Raw genomic sequence first — 20,723 nt, forward strand, 5'->3', positions numbered from 1 at the left:
CCAAACACAGGCGAAGAAAAGACTGACCATCATATGATAAACGCACAGCTACAACTTAAATACAAATTAGCATATTTGTTGCAGCACTGCTCTGTGAGTGCACCGTATTGACAGTGGATAAGGTGAGTCCTCTCCTTACAAGGTAAAGCAGTATACACTTGAAGAAATTGCTGCACACAGTAAATCAATAAATTACAGTGTACCTACAAGCTCCTAAGAACAAGAAACTGTAAAAAAGCTGCCTGTCTCAAGTGGCGTGCCTGTCAGTAAATCAGTTAGGGCTAAGTGGCTGGGCTATCCAGTGTAACATAACCAGGGGTGAAATATGACAGTGATAGGAAACTTAATTTTACCTCATCTCCCGAAAAACCCATTTTTCCCGGAAGACCATCGGGGCCCTGTGGAGAGAAAGGGATGATGAGGAGGGAAAAGGAGGGAAAGTATGAAAGTATATGCACTTTATCGAACAAAACATACATGTATTGTGTAACATGAAGTCCTATGAGTGTCATCTGATGAAGATCATCAAAGGTTAGTGATTCATTTTATCTCTGTGCTTTTTGTGATTCCTCTCTTTGGCTGGAAAAATGGCTGTGTTTTTCTGTGAGTTGGTGGTGACCTATCATAGGCAATCAAACAAGCTAAGCGTCAGTATAGAGACAAAGTAGAGTCGCTATTCAACCGCTCTGACACGAGAGGTATGTGGCAGGGTCTACAGTCAATCACGGACTATAAAAGGAAAATCAGCCCTGTCGCGGATCAGGATGTCTTGCTCCCAGACTTACTAAACAACTTCGTTGCTCGCTTTGAGGACAATACAGTGCCACTGACACGGCCCGCTACCAAAACCTGCGGGCTCTCCTTCACTGCAGCCGACGAGAGTAAAACATTTAAACGTGTCAACCCTCACAAAGCTGCAGGCCCAGACAGCATCCCCAGCCGCGTCCTCAGAGCATGCGCAGACCAGCTGGCTGGTGTGTTTACGGACATATTCAATCAATCCCTATCCTAGTCTGCTGTTCCCATATGCTTCAAGATGGCCACCTTTGTTCCTGTTCCCAAGAAAGCTAAGGTAACTGAGCTAAACGACTATTGCCCCGTTGCACTCACTTCCGTCATCATGAAGTGCTTTGAGAGACTAGGCAAGGATCATATCACCTCCACTCTACCTGACACCCCAGACCCACTCCAATTTGCTTACCGCCCCAATAGGTCCACAGATGAAGCAATCACAATCACACTGCACACTGCAGTAACCCATCTGGACAAGAGGAATACCTATGTGAGAATGCTGTTCATTGACTACAGCTCAGCAGTTAACACCATAGTACCCTCCAAACTCGTCATCAAGCTGGGTCTCGACCCAGCCCTATGCAACTGGGTCCTGGACTTCCTGACAGGCCGCCCCCAGGTAGTGAAGGTAGGTAACAACATCTCCACCCGGCTGATCCTCAACACTGGGGACCCACATGGGTGCTTTCTCAGCCCTCTCCAGTATTCCCTGTTCACCCATGACTGCGTGGTCATGCATGCCTCCAACTCAATCATCAAGATTGCAGATGACACTACAGGGGTAGGCTTGATTACCAACAACAACGAGATGGCCTACAGGGAGGAGGTGAGGGCCCTCGGAGTGTGGTGTCAGGAAAATAACCTCACACTCAACGTTAACAAAACAAAGGAGATGATCGTAGACTTCAGGAAACAGCAGAGGGAGCACCCCTCTATCCACATCGACTGGACAGTAGTGGAGAGGGTAGAAAGTGTTAACTTCCTCGGCGTACACATCACGGACAAACTGAAATGGTCCACCCACACAGACAGCATGGTGAAGAAGGTGCAGCAGCGCCTCTTCAACTTCAGGAGGCTGAAGAAATTTGGCTTGTTACCAAAAGCACTCACAAACTTTTACAGATGCACAATCAAGAGCATCCTGTCGGGCTGTATCACCTGGTACTGCCACTGCTCCGCCCATAAACGTAAGGCTCTCCAGAATGTAGCGAGGTCTGCACAACGCATCACCGGGAGCAAACTACCTGCCCTGCAGGACACCTACACCACCCGATGTCACAGGAAGGCCAAAAAGATAATCAAGGACAACATCCACCCGAGCCACTGCCTGTTCACCCTGCTATCATCCAGAAGGCGAGGTCAGTACAGGTGCATCAAAGCAGGGACCGAGAGACTGAAAAACAGCTTCTATCTCAAGGCCATCACTAACATTGAGTGGTTGCTGCCAACATACTGACTCAACTCCAGCCACTTTAATAATGGAAAAATGTATGTAATAAATGTATCACTAGCCACTTTAAACAATGCCACTTCATATAATGTTTACATACCCTACATTAATCATCTCATATGTATATACTGTACTCGATACCATCTACTGCATCTTGCCTATGCCGTTCTATACCATCACTCATTCATATATTTTTTTATGTACATATTCTTGGTAATTCCTTTACACTTGTGTGTATAAGGTAGTTGTTGTGGAATTGTTAGGTTAGATGTGTGTCACATGTGTATGTGACAAATAGAATTTGATTTGATATGACCACCATATTGTAGTATTCGCTGTAGTGTTGTTGCGGACATGACTAGTATAGTGTAGTATTCACTGTAGTGTTTTTGCAGACATTACTCAAGTATTCACTGTAGTGTTTTTGTGGACATGACTCGTATACTGTAGTATTTACTGTCGTGTTTTTTGTGGACATGACCAGTATACTGTAGTATTCACTGTAGTGTTTTTGCAGAGTTTAATGTAGTATTCACTGTCGTGTTTTTGTGGACATGACTCGTATACTGTGGTATTTACTGTAGTGTTTTTGCTAAGGTGTTTCCTGGTCCGTTGCATTGCTCAGAACTGTTGTCCCGTCTCAATAGGTGGCCTGTCACGAACCTGTGTTTTATGTTCTGTTTGAGATGTTTCCCATATTAAACAGTAACTGGCAGTTGTTCCATGTTAGCTAACCCTAGTCGGCAGGTGTTACTACCATCATGTCTGCAATAATATTATATATAGTTTACTACAGTCTTGTCTGCAAAAACACTACAGTAAATACCCGAAAAACTCTCCATAAGAATCTGTCAGTTTAGAGATTTGTTTTTGCCTTGGATGCTTCTCAATTCACCACATCTGCCTATGTCGCACTTCCGCATATGCGGTGAAAGGTGACAGAACTAGAGAGGTGTTTGTCTGACCATGAGACATCCCAAAAATCAGTCTTCTCACAAAATCATCTGTAGCCTACTATTATGACCCCTCTATGGAAAGATGACTCTCACGAACGCGATGGTTTTCTCAGATTTGCTCTACGACCCCTTAGCAGCGTAATGGGACTTGGCAGATCGGCTGTACCTACTTCTGTCTACAGCGTTTTTTTTGCTGTAGGATGCCCACAGGCCTCACAAGACTCGTATGATGGTCCCCCGGTACCAGTTGAAAAAAGGAATGAAAGTATACAGTATCTGAACACTGTTTAGTGCCAAATATATATTTTTTTAAACATGTAAAAAATAAATAAATATGTTTCCTGATCTTTCTGACAACATTCAGAAACATTATACTGTAGATTACAATATTATACAATATTCAACATTATACTGTAGGACAGATACTTCAGAATAAACTTCCTTTTGACAGGGCATAGACAATGTTTTTTTAACCTGTCTCCTCCTCTTGTCTCATCTACACTGATTGAAGTGGATTTAAGTGAAAGTCTATGGTCAGTCTATGTCAAGGAAAGAGCAGGTGTTAATGTTTTGTATACTCAGTGTAGTATTCTATAGTATACTACACAATTCTTAAGTAAGCACGACACAATCGAGGAATACTCCAGTGTGGATTATAGGATTCTACAGTATACTATAGTTTACAACAGTTTACTATATAATTCTATAGTAAATACTATAGTAAGTAAGTCGCTCTGGATAAGAGCGTCTGCTAAATGACTTAAATGTAATGTAAATGTAATGTACAGTAAACTGTAGTATTTTTTATGTGGGCCCCATGTGTATCTGTAGCTTGGTCTTTTCTGGGGGTGTACGTTACAGCTGAAGTCCCTTACACCCTGCAGGACTGTGACCTTTGACACAAGCAGGAGTCTTACCTTCATGCCCACTAACCCCAGCTTCCCCGTTGGACCGTCGGGCCCTCTCGCACCCTGAAAAAGAAAGGCGTATAATTTAGACCAGTAGAGGTCGCTGTAAAACAGCCAGCCAGACAGCCACAACATAGCACAGCACAACAGACTCTTACTTTACATAAGCCATCATTGCCTTAACATCTGTGTATCCCCATGTATATCAATAAGGAATGTGAGGGTGTATTTTGTCAGCAAGGAATAAAAATGTTCCTCTGTGGTTGTTGTTTGCATTTGTAATTTTAACGGGCAGAAAGTATGTACGAAATCGTAGACATACACTACCGTTCAAAAGTTTGGGGTCACTTAGAAATGTCATTGTTTTTGAAAGAAAAGCAAATTTTTTGTCTATTCAAATAACATAAAATTGATCAGAAATACAGTGCTAATGTATTGTAGCTGGAAACGGCAGATTTTTTATAGAATATCTACATAGGCGTACAGAGTCCAATTATTAGTAACCATCACTTCTGTGTTCTAATGGCACATTGTGTTAGCTAATCCAAGTTTAACTTTTTTAAAGGCTAATTGATCATTAGAAAATCCTTATGCAATTATGTTAGAACAGTTTTCAGCTGTGCTGATTAAAGAAAAAAAATGGCCTACTTTAGATTAGTTGAGTATCTGTAGCATTAGCATTTTTGGGTTCGATTACAGGCTCAAAATGGCCAGAAACAAATAACTTTCTTCTGAAACTCGTCAGTCCATTCTTGTTCTGAGAAATGAAGGCTATTCCATGCGAGAAATTGCCAAGGAACTGAAGATCTCGTACAACTGTGTGTACTACTCCCCTCACAAAAAAGCGCAAACTGGCCCTAACCAATATTGAAAGAGGAGTGGGAGGCCCCGGTGCACAACTGAGCAAGAGGACAAGTACAATAGAGTGTCTAGTTTGAGAAACAGACACCTCACAAGTCTGCAACTGGCAGCTTCAATAAATAGTACCCTTAAAAACACCAGTCTCAATGTCAACAGTGAAGAGGTGACTCCGGGATGCTAGCCTTATAGGCAGAATTGCAGAGAAAAAGGCGTTTCTCAGACTGGCCAATAAAAATAAAATATTGGGGCCTCCCGGGTGGCGGTTAAGTGGTTGAGACCTTTACTTTTCCCATATTTTGTTACGTTACAACCTTTTGTAAAATTGATTAATTTAGATTGAGTAAAAAAATGTAATCTAATTTTAATCTAATCTACACACAATAACCCACAATGACAAAGCAAAAACAGGTTTTTAGAAATGTTTGCAAATATATTAAACATAAACACCATATTTACATAAGCATTCAGACCCACTGCTATGAGACTCGAAATTCAGCTCAGGTGCATCCTGTTTCCATTGATCATCCTTGAGATGTTTCTACAACTTGATTGGAGTCCACCTGTGGTAAATTAAATTGATTGGACATGATTTGGAAAGACACACACCTGTCTATATAAGGTCCCACAGTTGACAGTGCATGTAAGATCAAACACCAAGCAATGATGTCGCCCAAACTGAGCAATCGGGGGAGAGGGCCTTGGTCAGGGAGGTGACCAAGAACCCGATGGTCACTCTCCAGAGTTCCTCTGTGGAGATGGGATAAACTTCCAGAAGGACAACCATCTCTGCAACATTCCAATAATCAGGCCTTTATGGTAGAGTGGCCAGATGGAAGCCACTCCTCAGTAAAAGGTACATGACAGCCCGCTTGGAGTTTGCCAAAAGATACCAAAAGGACTCAGAAACAAGATTCTCTGGTCTGATGAAACCAAGATTGAACACTTTGGCCTGAATGGCAAGCGTCATGTCCGGAGGAAACTTGGCACCATCCCTACGGTGAAGCATGGGGGTGGCAGCAACATGCTGTGGGGATATTATTCAGTGACAGGGACTGGGAGACTAGTATGGATCGAAGGAAAGATGAACGGAGCAACGCACAGAGAGATCCTTGATGAAAACCTGCTCCAGAGAGCTCAGGACCTCAGACTGGTGTGAAGGACAATGACCCTAAGCACACAACCAAGACAACGCAGGAGTGGCTTCGGGACAAGTCTCAATGTCCTTGAGCGGCTCAGCCAGAGCCTTAACTTGAGCCCTATCGAACAACTCTGGAGAGACCTAAAAATAGCTGTGCGTGTAAATGTGATATTTCAGTTGTTTTTTTATAAATGTGAAAACATGTATAAAAACCTACTTTGTCATTATGGGGTATTGTTTGTAGATTGATGAGGGAACAAACTATTTAATCCATTTTAGAATAAGGCTGTAATGTAACAAAATGTGCAAAATATATACTGTATATATTTACCCCTGAAGGGTAAAAAAGTACATGCAGCCGAGATCTACTGCTCAGATTGTAAAAAAAGTAATAATATATTTTATTTAACCTTTATTTAACTAGGCAAGTCAGTTAAGAACAAATTATTATTTACAATGACGGCCTACCCCGGCCAAACCCGGACAACGATGGGCCAATTGTGCCCCGCTCTATGGTACTCCCAATCATGGCCGGATGTGATACTTGCACACTGAGATGCAGTGCCTTAGACCGCTGGACCACTCAGGAGCCTGACTTTTTTTTTAAACGACTTAATAACCGTAAGCCTATGCTACATTGAGTACCGTTACATTCACACAATAATGTGATTAATGTGGATAATCAGATTAATATAATAGTTTGACTAAAACGTTTACTTGCTTTGCAAGAAGAACGATTTCCCTAATAATCGTGTTTACATGGACACATCTGAAATCAGGCTACCTGATGGCAATGCAGAAAATCATCAATCAAAATAAACGTTCCAACACAGCGACCATATTTGATTCGGAGTTTGGACATATGAAGTTTGTATGTGAAAATTACCTCTAAAATGCATACATTCAGTTGTTCTGAACTCACTTCACTCACGCTAAGTGTGCTAGCACATGCACCGATCAAATACACCGCTGGAATGCCGATTAAGGTGTTTATATGTCCTAATGATTAGAAAGATTGCTCACAAACCCAGGTGTTTTAATCAGTTTAATGTATTGTTTAATTAATTACGCCTTACTAAGTATTGTTGACATACGTAGTATGTAGACCGCAGCAATGCCTTAGATTTTCCTGAACGATTTACCAACTGGAGAGGCAGGCATATATATATATTTTTTAATTCACCTTTATTTAACCAGGTAGGCTAGTTGAGAACAAGTTGTCATTTGCAACTGCGACCTGGCCAAGATAAAGCGTAGCAATTCGACACATACAGTCAATAATACAGTAGAACAAAAGAAAACAAAAAATCTATATACAGTGAGTGCAAATGAGGTAAGTTAAGGAAATAAATAGGCCATGGTGGCGAAATTACAATATAGCAATTAAACACTGGAATGGTAGATCGGCAGAAGATGAATGTGCAGTTAGAGATACTGGGGTGCAAAGGAGCAAAATAAATAAATAGATACCAGTATGGGGATGAGGTAGGTATTTGGGCTGTTTACAGATGGGTTATGTACAGGTGCAGTGATCTGTAAGCTGCTCTGACAGCTGGTGCTTAAAGATAGTGAGGCGGATGTGAGTCTCCAGCTTCAGAGATTTTTGCAATTCGTTCCAGTCATTGACAGCAGAGAACTGGAAGGAAAGACAACCAAAGGAGGAATTGGCATTGGGGGTGAACAGTGAGATATACCTGCTGGAGCGCGTGCTACGAGTGGGTGCTGCTATGGTGACCAGTGAGCTGAGATAAGGCGGGGCTTTACCTAGCAGGGACTTGTAGATAACCTGTAGCCAGTGGGTTTGGCGACGAGTATGAAGCGAGGGCCAGCCAACGAGAGCGTACAGGTCGCAATGGTGGGTAGTGTATGGGCCTTTGGTGACAAAACGGATGGCACTGTGATAGACTGCATCCAGTTTGTTGAGTAGAGTGTTGTAGGCTATTTTATAGATGACATCACCGAAGTCGAGGATCGGTAGGATGGTCAGTTTTACGAGGGTATGTTTGGCAGCATGAGTGAAGGGTGCTTTGTTGCGATATAAGAAGCCGATTCTAGATTTAATTTTGTATTGGAGATGCTTATTGTGAGTCTGGAAGGATAGTTTACAGTCACGTATTCTAAGTCAGAGCAGTCCAGAGTAGTGATGCTGGACAGGCGAGCAGGTGCGGGCAGTGATCGCATGCATTTAGTTTTACTTGCGTTTAACAGCAGTTGGAGGCCACGGAAGGAGAGTTGTATGGCATTGAAGCTCGTCTGGAGGTTAGTTAACACAGTGTCCAAGGAGGGGCCAGAAGTATACAGAATGGTGTCGACTGCGTAGAGGTGGATCAGAGAATCACCAGCAGCAAGAACAACATCATTGATGTATACAGAAAAGAGAGTCGGCCCGAGAATCGAACCCTGTGACACACCCACAGAGACTGTCAGAGGTCCGAACAACAGGCCCTCTGATTTGACACACTGAACTCTATCAGAGAAGTAGTTGGTAAACCAGGCGAGGCAATCATTTGAGAAATCAAGGCTGTCGAGTCTGCCAATAAGACTGTTGTGATTGACTGAGTCAAAAGCCTTGGCCAGGTCGATGAATGCGGCTGCACAGTAATGTCTCTTATCGATGGCGGTTTTGATGTCGTTTAGAACCTTGAGCGTGGCTGAGGTGCACCCATGACCAGCTCTGAAACCAGATTGCATAGCGGAGAAGGTATGGTGCGATTCTAAATAGTCAATAATCTGTTTGGTAACTTGGCTTTCGAAGACCTTAGAAAGACAGGGTAGGATAGATATAGGTCTGTAGCAGTTTGGGTCTAGAGTGTCACCCCCTTTGAAGAGGGGGATGACCGCGGCAGCTTTCCAATCTTTGGGAATCTCAGACGATACGAAAGAGAGGTTGAACAGGCTAGTAATAGCGGTTGCAACAATTTCGGCAGATCATTTTAGAAAGAGAGGGTCCAGATTGTCTAGCCCGGCTGATTTGTAGGGGTCCAGATTTTGCAGGTCTTTCAGAACATCAGCTATCTAGATTTGTGTAAAGGAGAAATGGAGGGGGCTTTGGCGGGTTGCTGTGGAGGGTGCCGGGCAGTTGACCAGGGTAGGGGTAGCCATGTGGAAAGCATGGCCAGCCGTAGAGAAATGCTTGAAATTCAATACGTGGATTTATCGGTGGTGACAGTGTTTCCTAGCCTCAGAGCAGTGGGCAGCTGGGAGGATGTGCACTTATTCTCCATGGACTTTACAGTGTCCCAGAAACTTTTTGAGTTAGTACTACAGGATGCAAATTTCTCTTTGAAAAAGCTTGCCTTAGCTTTTCTAACTGCCTGTGTATATTTGTTCGTAACTTCCCTGAAAAGTTGCATATCACGGGGGCTATTCGATGCTAATGCAGAACGCCACAGGATGTTTTTGTGCTGGTCAAGAGCAGACAGGTCTGGAGTGAACCAAGGACTATATCTATTCCTAGTTCTACATTTTTTGAGAGGGGCATGCTTATTTAAGATGGTGAGGAAGGCACTTTTAAAGAATAGCATTCTCTGCTCCTGCCACAGTTCGGTTGCCTTGATCAGCAGAATATGCAAAGCAACGTTTTCTAAGGAATATACATTTTTCACCCATGTCCATCACACTTATACCTGCATTGACTACTTCTTCTTAGACAACAGACTTCTTTCCTTTGTACGCTCATGCTCATACAATTCGATTGTCATATCTGATCACGCCCCTCTGACTTTAGCGCTATCAGTTGGTGGTGGGACTGAGCCTCGCGTACCTTGACTTTTTAATATGATGAAAGTTTTGTTAACTTTCTGACTGCTCAGATTGACGTTTTTATAGCTACTAATGACACCCCCGATGTTTCAGCATCTGTTCTGTGGGAGACTTTTAAGGCCTACATTAGAGGTCAAATAATTTCATACACTAGTTTTGAATGGAAAAATATAACTGACAACTCGTTTTTTACAGTTAGACAGTACTTATGATACCTCACCATCCCCAAATGTGTACAGGGACCGACTCTCTTCACAAGCTGAATTCAATACCTTGTCAACAGGACAAATTGAGGAACTGCTGCTTAAGTCGTGACATACTCACTATGAGTATGGTGACGCGGCAAGTAAATTGCTTTCTCATCAACTTTGCCAGTCTTCCTCTGCTCAACAAATTTGTCAAATTCAAACACCTACAGATGCAACAATAGATCCCCCACTAATAAATAACCAGTTTAAGGACTTCTATGCATCTTTATACACCTCTGCTGACCCCTCTGCTCTTCATACATTTTGTTATACTTTAACTGTCCCAACAAATGATTCAGTCTCCAAGCTTCAATTGGAAGAACCTATCACCATGGAAGAGATTTCAGAGGCGGCACGTGCAATGCAAGGTCGTAAAAGTCCTGGACCAGATGGGTACCCAATATAATTTTATAAGTAGTTTCTGGATAGTCTCTTGATTAATATGTTTATTAAATCAGTCTCTCTCCCTTTATCTTAAACACAGGGATCCATTTCATTGATATTGAAAAGGAATAAAAGACCCTCTCTTCTGCGGGGACTATCGCCCAAACTCACTGCTCAATGTGGATGTTAAACTATTAGCTATGCATTTGGAGTCGGTCTTACCACCTGTTATTTCCTCTGACCAGACAGGTTCTATAAAAAAATATACATTATTTTTCAAATATCAGACAACTCTTTAATGTTATGTATACTTCCTCTCTCTCAAAGCTCCCAGAGATTCTAATCTCCTCGATGCTGAGAAGGCTTTTGATAGAGTGGAGTGGGGCTACCATTTTCATACCATAGAAGAATGTAGCCTTGGCAAAAATTCCATTGCTTGAATAAACTTCATTTCTCCACTTGCATCTGTCAGACCAAACAAACACCACTCAGCCTATTTCCCCCTCTTCAGAGGCACTAGACAGGGGTGTCAAATGTCTCCCTTACTTTTTGCCATCACCAACGAGCCCCTTGCAATTGCATTTAGATCCAACCTACATATAACGGGAGTGTTCAGAGGCGACATCAAACAGAGGTTCTCACTTTATGCTGATTACCTGCTTCTCTATATCTCAAACCCTGATGTATCCTTACCCATTGTGTTCTTAATGCATTTGGCCTAGTCTCTGGTTACAAATTAAATTTGAATAAGAGCAAGCTTTTCCCTCTAAATGTGGCAGCTCGTAAATACCGATTACACACATTGCCTTTCAGAGTAGTTCTCAACAAATGTACATACTTGGGGGTACATGTCACAGACGAATTTGATAATCTTAAGGTAAAGGAAGCTTAAGGTAAATTTTTCTCCTCTCCTTACCATGTTGGAGAAAGAATTTGAACGATGGTCACTACTCCCACTATCATTAGCTGGTCAAAATAATTAGGTTAAAATGCATACCCTTCCTAAATTGTCCTACCCTTTTCAATGTATACCTATTTTTATTCCTAAATCGTTTTTTTATGCAAACTCGATGGGATTATTTTACACTTCATCTGGAATAAAACAAATCCAAGGATCCGCAAGGTGTTCCTACAAAGGCCTAAACCCTTAGGAGGCATGGCCCTACCTAATTTCCGATTCTATTATTGGGCTGCCAACTTCCGTAAAATCCTACACCGCACTCACTGGACTAAACTAAGGCTTTCTAAAGGTCTATCCTGATTTCGATTCTGTTTGCGACAGGTGTCGGCAAGCCCCTGCTTCATTAATACATATGTTTTGGTCCTGATCTTCTCTACATAACTATTACTCTGCCATCTTTGATACCATATCTAAAGTACTACAAGTGTCTTTTCCGCCTACTGCCATAACATTATTATTTATAACATTACCAAAATACACATCTGACTTTATAGCCTTTGAGTTTGTTGGCAAGAAGGTTGATTTTACTTCTGTGGAAGTCGCCCACCCCTCCTTCTCATTTTGTGTGGATCAAAGATGTCTTACACAAATTAATTGGAGAAGATAAAATATTATTCTGACAAATTCTACCGAATGTGACAACCTTTCTTTACCTATATAGAGATGCCTACCTAACCTTTTGTATTTCATTGATCTACCTTTGAGTGTTTAACTTCTTCGATATAGGGGGCGCTCTTTTAATTTTTGGATAAAAAAACGTTCCCGTTTTAAACAAGATATTTTGTCACGAAAAGATGCTCGACTATGCATATAATTGACAGCTTTGGAAAGAAAACACTGACGTTTCAGAGTGCCACAGAACTGATGCTACAGGCGAAACCAAGATGAAATTTCAAACAGGAAATGCCCCAGATTTTGAAGGCGCTGTGTTCCAATGTCTCCTTACATGGCTGTGAATGCGCCAGGAATGAGCCTACACTTTCTGTCGTTTCCCCAAGGTGTCTGAAGTATTGTGACGTATTTGTAGGCATATCATTGGAAGATTGACCATAAGAGACTACATTTACCAGGTGCCCGCTTGGTGTCCTCTGTCGAAATTATTGCGTAATCTCCAGCTGCGTGTATTTTTCCATTTCCTTCAGAGGAGAAACCCAACTGCCACGAATGATTTATCATCGAATAGATATGTGAAAAACACATTGAGGATTGATTCTAAACAACGTTTACCATCTCCAAACGTGATGAACAAAACGAAGCGATTTCTCCTACACAAATAATATTTTTGGAAAAACTGAACATTTGCTATCTAACTGAGAGTCTCCTCATTGAAAACATCCGAAGTTCTTCAAAGGTAAATGATTTTATTTGAATGATTTTCTTGTTTTTGTGAAAATGTTGCCTGCTGAATGCTAGGCTTAATGCTATGCTAGCTATCAATACTCTTACACAAATGCTTGTGTAGCTATGGTTGAAAAGCATATTTTGAAAATCTGAGATGACAGTGTTGTTAACAAAAAGCTAAGCTTGTGAGTGAATATATTTCTTTCATTTCATTTGCGATTTTCATGAATAGTTAACGTTACGTTATGGTAATGAGCTTGAGGCTATGATTACGCTCCCGGATACGGGATTGCTCGTCGCAACAGGTTAACAATCATGTTCCCATGTTATATTGAATGTACAAAAATACATGTACTGTATTTCAAACATTGTTTATTTTAACTGTGAAAGAAAATGCAAATAAAAAGAGTATATTCTCACAGACTCCAGTCACCCAAGTCATAGACTGTTCTCTCTGCTACCACACGGCAAGCGGTACCAGAGCGCCAAGTCTAGGTCCAAAAGACTCCTTTACAGCTTCACCCCCAAGCCATAAGGCTGCTCAACAATTAATCAAATGGCAACCCGGACAATCTACATTGATCTCCCCCTTTGTTTTTACACTGCTGCTACTCGCTGTCTATTATCTATGCATAGTCACTTTTACAAATTACCTCGACTAACATGTACCCTGGCACATTGACTCGGTACCGGTAGCCCTGTATATAGCCTCATTATTGTTATGTTATTCTGTTACTTTTTTACATGTATTTTTTACTTTAGTTTATTTAGTAAATATTTTCTTAACTATTTTCTTAAAAATACATTGTTGGTTACGGGCTTGTAAGTAAGCATTTCACGGTAAGGGCTACATCTGTTGTACTCGGCGCATGTGACAAATAAACTACTACTTCAAGGATGGATCCCTTTTGCAGGTCTGAGAGACAGCCCGCCAGCCAGGTCAGTCCCAGAGCAGCAGGCAGATTGATGGCCAGGGGAAGCAGCTCGCATTAATATTTAAATCTAGTACAGGATTAACTGAATGGACAACAGAGACTGAATGAAATGTGATATTTCATTAAATACAGTAGTTTGGGGGAAGGTCTCATCCCCGAGGGAAGATCCTCAGAGCCAGATGATGTGATGGCTCCAGAGGATGTACTTTTTAAAATAAATGTTTTATTTAACCTTTATTTAACTATACTAGTCAGTTAAGAACAAATTCTTAATTACCAATGACGTCCATTGGTTGAGATAGAGAAAGGCGATAATTGCTTGGGTGAGCCCATAGGTTAAACAGCAACCATGAGGAATGTGCATTATTGTGCACCAACACTGGACAATTAAGCGTAAAAACATTGCCTGGTCCGACAAATCCCGGTTCCTGTTACATCATGTTGATGGCAGATTCAGGATTTGGCATAAGTATCATGAGTCCATGGACACATCCTGCCTGGTGTCAACGGTACAGGCTGGTGGTGGTTGTGTAATGGTGTGGAAAAAGATTTCGCAAACCCCTTGAGGACGGAAGGGCGGAGCCAGTTGGATCCGAGCCAGTTGTAGTGTCCATCGTGGATGATGAACAGGAGTCTCAGACAGCCTTACGGTCTGATGAAGGTGGGAGCTCTGAGGATTTGAACCCGAGGTCGAAGTCAATGGAGATGGAACAGAGGACGATTGCACAGGTATCTTCGTTTCAGTGGAGGCTGCTGAGGGGAGAATGGCTCATAATAATGGTTGCAATGGAGAAAATGGACTCAAACATCTGGATCCAGCATCCTACTAGCTCTATTCTCCAGGGAAGGGGGAGAACCCTTCGGGAGGGATCACTACAGACTGCCTGCCAGTAGGCTGTGGAGAGCCGACACGGCAGCGACACTTCCACCAGAACAGAGCGGCGTCTGGCTACTTGGGTAGAAGAGAGTGTTTGTCTCTGTCATCATTTTACAGATGAACTTACTTGTTCACTCTTTTCTCCATCATCACGATAAACATCTTCCACTTTATGACCTCCATAATCATTGTCATTCATGATCTCGTCTTCTTCATGATCCTTTTTGACCCCATGATGTAGCTGATTGACAGATCAACCCATTTACCTCTTATTATTGGTGTAAACAGTGGAAAGGTACATCTTGTTGTTCTCTTCGTGGACCCCTAGTTACCACTCCCTGGGGGGTTAAAGTTAGAACATGGCCTGTCCCTCTAATTCACAAAATGTGTCCATCATCCTCCAGGACCACTACTTGTGACTATAACCAGGAACAGCCAAGTCCATTTTTCAGGAATGCAATTTATCTGCCCTGAACCCCATTTTAACTGTTCATTGTTATATTTTTATTGCCAACAAATAATATCTGCTGGTGAGCTTTGACTTCCAATGAAGATGACAAATGCTAGGGTCTCTCTTTCTCACCTGCTGTCTCGACATCTGAATGCTTGGCTATCTGGCCTGAAATACATTTTATTTGATTGGTTCTCAGTCCCTCTGACCCCGAGAATGTGTAGAAGCAGTTCCATATAATTTTATTACACAGCTAAATGTTTTCCTCCACATCAACATATCGATAAAGACGCGCGCGCGTGTGTGGACACATGTTTAGAACAGAATCTGTGAAGATAAATCCATACACACACAATGTGTAAGCACATACAGACATGCATTAACTAGCACAAATGCATACATACTCACAGGCTTGTGAGTTGAAATGGGCTGACTTGACTAGACAAACTGTAAGCATCTCACCTACTCCAAAGGCTGAAGAGTTGTTATTATGTGGGCTTTTAATTAATGGAAAATTGAATTAAGGGAAATCAAGTCTGAAATGTCAAAATTCAGAAGAAGCTTTTTTAAACCTCAAATATACTACAAGTTTAACATGTCCTTCATTGCAGGTTAATTCTCCTTCAACAGGGTGATCAAATTCAGATCCTACATCAGTAGCTACTTCTCTACACAGTCACAAAAGGGCAAGAGTGTGAAACATACAGTAAGTGCAGAAATATTCCATCTCATACCCATCTGCCTTTGGGTCCTCTGGTACCAATTGGCCCACGAGATCCTGGGGGGCCCTGTACAACAAATGGAAGGTGAGGGAGAGAAAGAGAGAGGTAGATATAAAACAAAGGTTTAGAATAACCGCAAAGCCCCTTTTTGCCCACCCTGGGGGTGCAGTCTGACCTCAGGAACACACTCTGGGGTTTGTTGTTAGATGTCACTCATCCCAATTAAAGAGCTGGCTCAGGAATCTTGCTCCTCTGAGGCCCTGTGTTTATGTTTGTTTTGGTGCCTCTGTGGCCCCCCGCCTCCTCTAGAGCTCTCCCCTGGACCCCTGCACTGTGTGAGCCAGGCGAGGCGGCACAGGGCCAGGGCAAAACACATCACAGGGTCAGGGGGTACGTCTAATTGGTTGGAGGTGTTGGAGTTTTGACTGACAGGAGGGTAGTCCAGCAGCGGGAAGCCAGGTCCTATAAGCCTCAGAACCCTTCAACAACACAGGCTGTAGACTTGCTGTAGAGTTGCTGTAGCATGTTACAGTTCTTGTAATATAGTAGCTACTGTAGCAAACAGGGTCAAATGTCATTAAAGACATAAAAGTAAAGTCATATTCTATTCATTTATATTTGTGATCATAATGGATCAAACAAATGTTTAACATTAGATCTCGTGACACAGCTCATCCCTGCAAATATTAGCCTAGAGCTAATATTATGTGAAGTAAGCTATGCTAAGACCATAGCTAATTCAATATATCATGTGAGTGAATGAATGGATGGTGACGTACCGGTCTTCCAGGTTCCCCAGATGGCCCACTTTCACCTAGTGTCCCTTGGTGACCCTGTTTAGAGAGCAACGACACACTGAGTGATTAATAAACTACTCAACGACATGATGACAGCACGGGACACTGCTGTTTAAGAACAATAGCAGATTGTATCACAGTAGTTACAGTTTAACATATCACCCATTCTTAATACGAGTTGTAACAGCGGAACAAGCTATCAGAATAAGAGCAGAAAGATAGTTAAACTTCCAATTGGAAGGACACAGGATTTACTGTGTACCTTATGTGTGTGTGTGTGTTTATTGTAATGTAAGCATTCATAAACACAATTTACTGTGATTATTGCTGACGGCTCTGAAACTGAGGAAGCTTATGTTCTAATGTATTGTGAAGTACGGGTTTGTAAGTAAGCATTTCGCGGTAAGGTCTACCCCCCAAAAGGTCGTTTTTGGGGGGTATCCGTACTTTACTATTTATATATTTGACAACTTTTACTTTAATACATTCCTAAATAAATACATTTTCCCTTACACTCAAAAGTACAAATTACATTTTGAAAGCTTGGCAGGACTGAAAGTCCAATTCACGCACGTATTATTATGCTCCTGGCTATCCGTAAATATATAAAAAAGAAAAGAATATGGTGTCGTCTGGTTTGCTTAATATAAGGACTTAGACATTATTTACACTTTTACTTTCGATACTTAAGTATATTTTAAAAATTACATTTACTTTTGGTACTGAAGTATATTTAAAACCAAACACTTTTAGACTTTTACTCAAGTAGTATTTCACTGGATGACTCACTTTCTTGATTCATTTTCTATTAAGGTATCTTTACTTTTACTCAAGTATGACATTTGGATACTTTTTCAACCACTGTATTTGGCACATGTGACAAATAAACATGTATTTGATTTGGATTTAGTACCGTAGAACTTTACAACGTGACATTCCAGTGACTTGATTGATTGATTTTTTATTTTATTTTACCCCTTTTTTCTCCCCAATTTCGTGGTATCCAATTGTTTTAGTAGCTACTATCTTGTCTCATCGCTACAACTCCCGTACGGGCTCGGGAGAGACGAAGGTTGAAAGTCATGCGTCCTCCGATACACAACCCAACCAAGCCGCACTGCTTCTTAACACAGCCCGGAAGCCAGACACACCAATGTGTCGGAGGAAACACCGTGCACCTGGCAACCTTGGTTAGCGCGCACTGCGCCCGGCCCGCCACAGGAGTCGCTGGTGCGCGATGAGACAAGGACATCCCTACCGGCCAAGCCCTCCCTAACCCGGACGATGCTAGGCCAATTGCCCCACGGACCTCCCGGTCGTGGCCGGTTACGACAGAGCCTGGGCGCAAACCCAGAGTCTCTGATGGCACATCTGGCGGTGCAGTACAGTGCCCTTAACCAGGAGCACTGCACCCTACTAATTGAGTTTTTAGATACAGTGGGAATAAAAAGTATGTGAACCCTTGGATTTAATGACAGGTTGACCCTCCGTCGGCAGCAATAACCTCTACCAAATGTTTTCTGTAGTTGCAGATTAGTCCTGCACAATGGTCAGGAGGACTTTTGGACCATTCCTCTTTACAAAACTGTTTCAGTTCAGCAATATTCTTGGGATGTCTGGTGTAAACCGCTCTCAAGGTCATGCCACAGCATCCCAATCGGATTGAGGTCAGGACTGACTCTGTTCAAGCCATTCTGTTATTGATTTACTTCTGTATTTTGGGTTGTTGTCCTATTGCATCACCCAACTTCTGTTGAACTTCAATTGGTGAACAGATATCCTTACGTTCTCCTGCAAAATGTCTTGATAAACTTGGGAATACATTTTTCAGTTGATGATAGCAAGATGTCCAGGCCCTAAACCATGATGCTCCCTTCACCATAGTTTACAGTTGGGATGAGGTTTTGATGTTTGTGTGCTGTGCCTTTTTTCTCCACACATAGTGTTGTGTGTTCCTTCCAAAAAAACTCAATTTTAGTTTCATCTGTCCACAGAATATTTTGCCAGTAGCGCAGAGGAACATCCAGGTGCTCTTTTGCGAACTTCAGATGTTCAGCAATGTTTTTTTCTGGACAGCAGTGGCTTCTTCCATGGTGTCTTCCCATGAACACCATTCTTGTTTAGTGTTTTGGCTATTGTAGACTCATAAACAGAGATGTTAGCATGTTTCAGAGATTTCTGTCATTTTTTAGCTGACATTCTAGGATTCTTGTTAACCTCATTGAGCGTTCTGCACTGTGCTGTTGCTGTCATCTTTGCAGGACGGCCACTCCTAGGAAGAGTAGCAACAGTGCTGTAATTTCCCCATTTATAAACAATTTGTCTTACCATGGACTGACTTTTATAGATACTTTTGTCACCCTTTCCAGCTTTATGCAAGGCAACAATTCTTAATTTGAGGTCTTCTGAGATCTCTTTTGTTCGAGGCATGGTTAACATCAGGCAATGCTTCTCGTGAATAGCAAACTCAAATTTTGTGAGTGTATTTTATGGGGCAGGGCAGCTCTAACCAAATTCTCCAATCTCGTCTCATTGATTCGACTCCAGGTTAGTTGACTCCTGACTCCAATTAGCTTTTGGAGAAGTCAATGTCCTAGGGATTCACATACTTTTTCCAACGTACACTGTGAATGTTTAAATTATGTATTCAATATAGACAAGACAATTACAATAATTTGTGTGTTATTAATTTAAGCACACTGAGTTTGTCTATTGTTGTGACTTAGATGAAGATCAGATCAAATTTGATGCCAAATTTATGCAGGATTCCAGGTAATTCCAAAGGGTTCACATACTTTTTCTTGCCACTGTACTTTAAAACTCATGGCAAACTATTCCTCCCAGTTATGCTAGGAAGGGTGTTAAGGTTTATTGAATGTGTCCCAAATGGCAACCTATATCATATGACCTTGCTCTGGTCAACAGTAGTGCATGTAGAGACTATGGTGCCAATTGGCAAGCAGTCATTGAGGGTAGGAAATGGATGGGGATTCACACAGTGAGAGTGAATATGAAAAGTAATGGTGGTGGCTGGCTACACGAGTCCCTCGTCACATTAATGTGATTAACGCACTGTGGGGAACATGTCTGTTGCATCAGGGGGAGAGAGAGAGAAACAGAGAGAGAAAGACAGAGACAACGTGCTGGTCAGGTTTTTCCTTTTATACTGCTATTTTATTTCAATTTTTGTTTTCAGAGGCTCTAGTGCAGCTGACAGAGTCTCCTCATATTCATGCACGAGTCAAGCTCCAAAGGATTCCCTTTGCAATCAGCAGGTAACCCGGAAACTGTTTCAATATGATTGATGGCCGACTTCCATTCATATTATCCACTCAGACTGGTCATACATATCATCCTATATAAAGTCAGGCACCATTTAATTTCCCATAAACCATCATAACCTTGCAAGGGCTCTCTCTTTAAGGACTGACAGGGAGAAGAGTATGTAGGAAAGGACTTTAAAACTGTCTGCTGTCTTTCCTGTCTTAAAATGAACTTTTCATGCATGTCTGAAACAGGTATGGGAGTTAAATAAAGTTGTAAAACGTGAACGAAGACCAAACAAAAAGGTTAAGTGTCTGAAGTTGTATTCACATTTTAGTCATTTAGCAGTCGCTCCTACACTACATGACCAAAAGTATATGGACAACTGCTCTTCGAACATCTCATTCCAAAGTCATGGGCATGGAGTTGGTGCCCTCTTTACTGCTATAACAGCCTCCACTCTTCTTAGAAGGCTTTCCACATTGCTGCCAGGACTTGCTTCCATTCAGCTACACGAGCATTAGTGAGGTTGGGCACTGATGTTGGGTGATTAGGCCTGAATCGCAGTCGGCGTTTCAATTAATCATTGGAAATACAGCAATTTATTTCCCCACCCACAACATTTTTCCACAGTCCAGCATAATTTACACTATGCCACTGTAAAACGTTTCAGAGTATTCTACTGTTTATAATACCCAAAATATCCCTATAAATTATAGTTTTCTGTTACAGTGTGTGTGTGTGTGTGTGTGTGTGTGTGTGTGTGTGTGTGTGTGTGTGTGTGTGTGTGTGTGTGTGTGTGTGTGTGTGTGTGTGTGTGTGTGTGTGTGTGTGTGTGTGTGTGTGTGTGTGTGTGTGTGTGTGTGTGTGTGTGTG

General features: G+C 41.9%; 1 protein-coding gene across 1 annotated transcript in view; it reads right to left on the minus strand.

Annotated features, from left to right (window-relative positions):
* The window catches only part of col27a1a (collagen, type XXVII, alpha 1a), a 242,648-nt gene that overhangs the window by 83,786 nt on the left and 138,139 nt on the right, over positions 1 to 20,723 (minus strand). Inside the window, exons 27-30 of the mRNA XM_046369694.1 lie at positions 16,566 to 16,619; positions 15,799 to 15,852; positions 4,116 to 4,169; positions 354 to 398 (exon numbers count right to left, since the gene is read on the minus strand). Of these exons, the coding sequence (XP_046225650.1) occupies positions 354 to 398; positions 4,116 to 4,169; positions 15,799 to 15,852; positions 16,566 to 16,619 (207 nt within the window). The remainder of the gene's footprint in view (positions 1 to 353; positions 399 to 4,115; positions 4,170 to 15,798; positions 15,853 to 16,565; positions 16,620 to 20,723) is intronic.

Source organism: Oncorhynchus gorbuscha, linkage group LG11 (genome assembly GCF_021184085.1).
Source record: "Oncorhynchus gorbuscha isolate QuinsamMale2020 ecotype Even-year linkage group LG11, OgorEven_v1.0, whole genome shotgun sequence".
Lineage (NCBI taxonomy): Eukaryota > Metazoa > Chordata > Actinopteri > Salmoniformes > Salmonidae > Oncorhynchus > Oncorhynchus gorbuscha.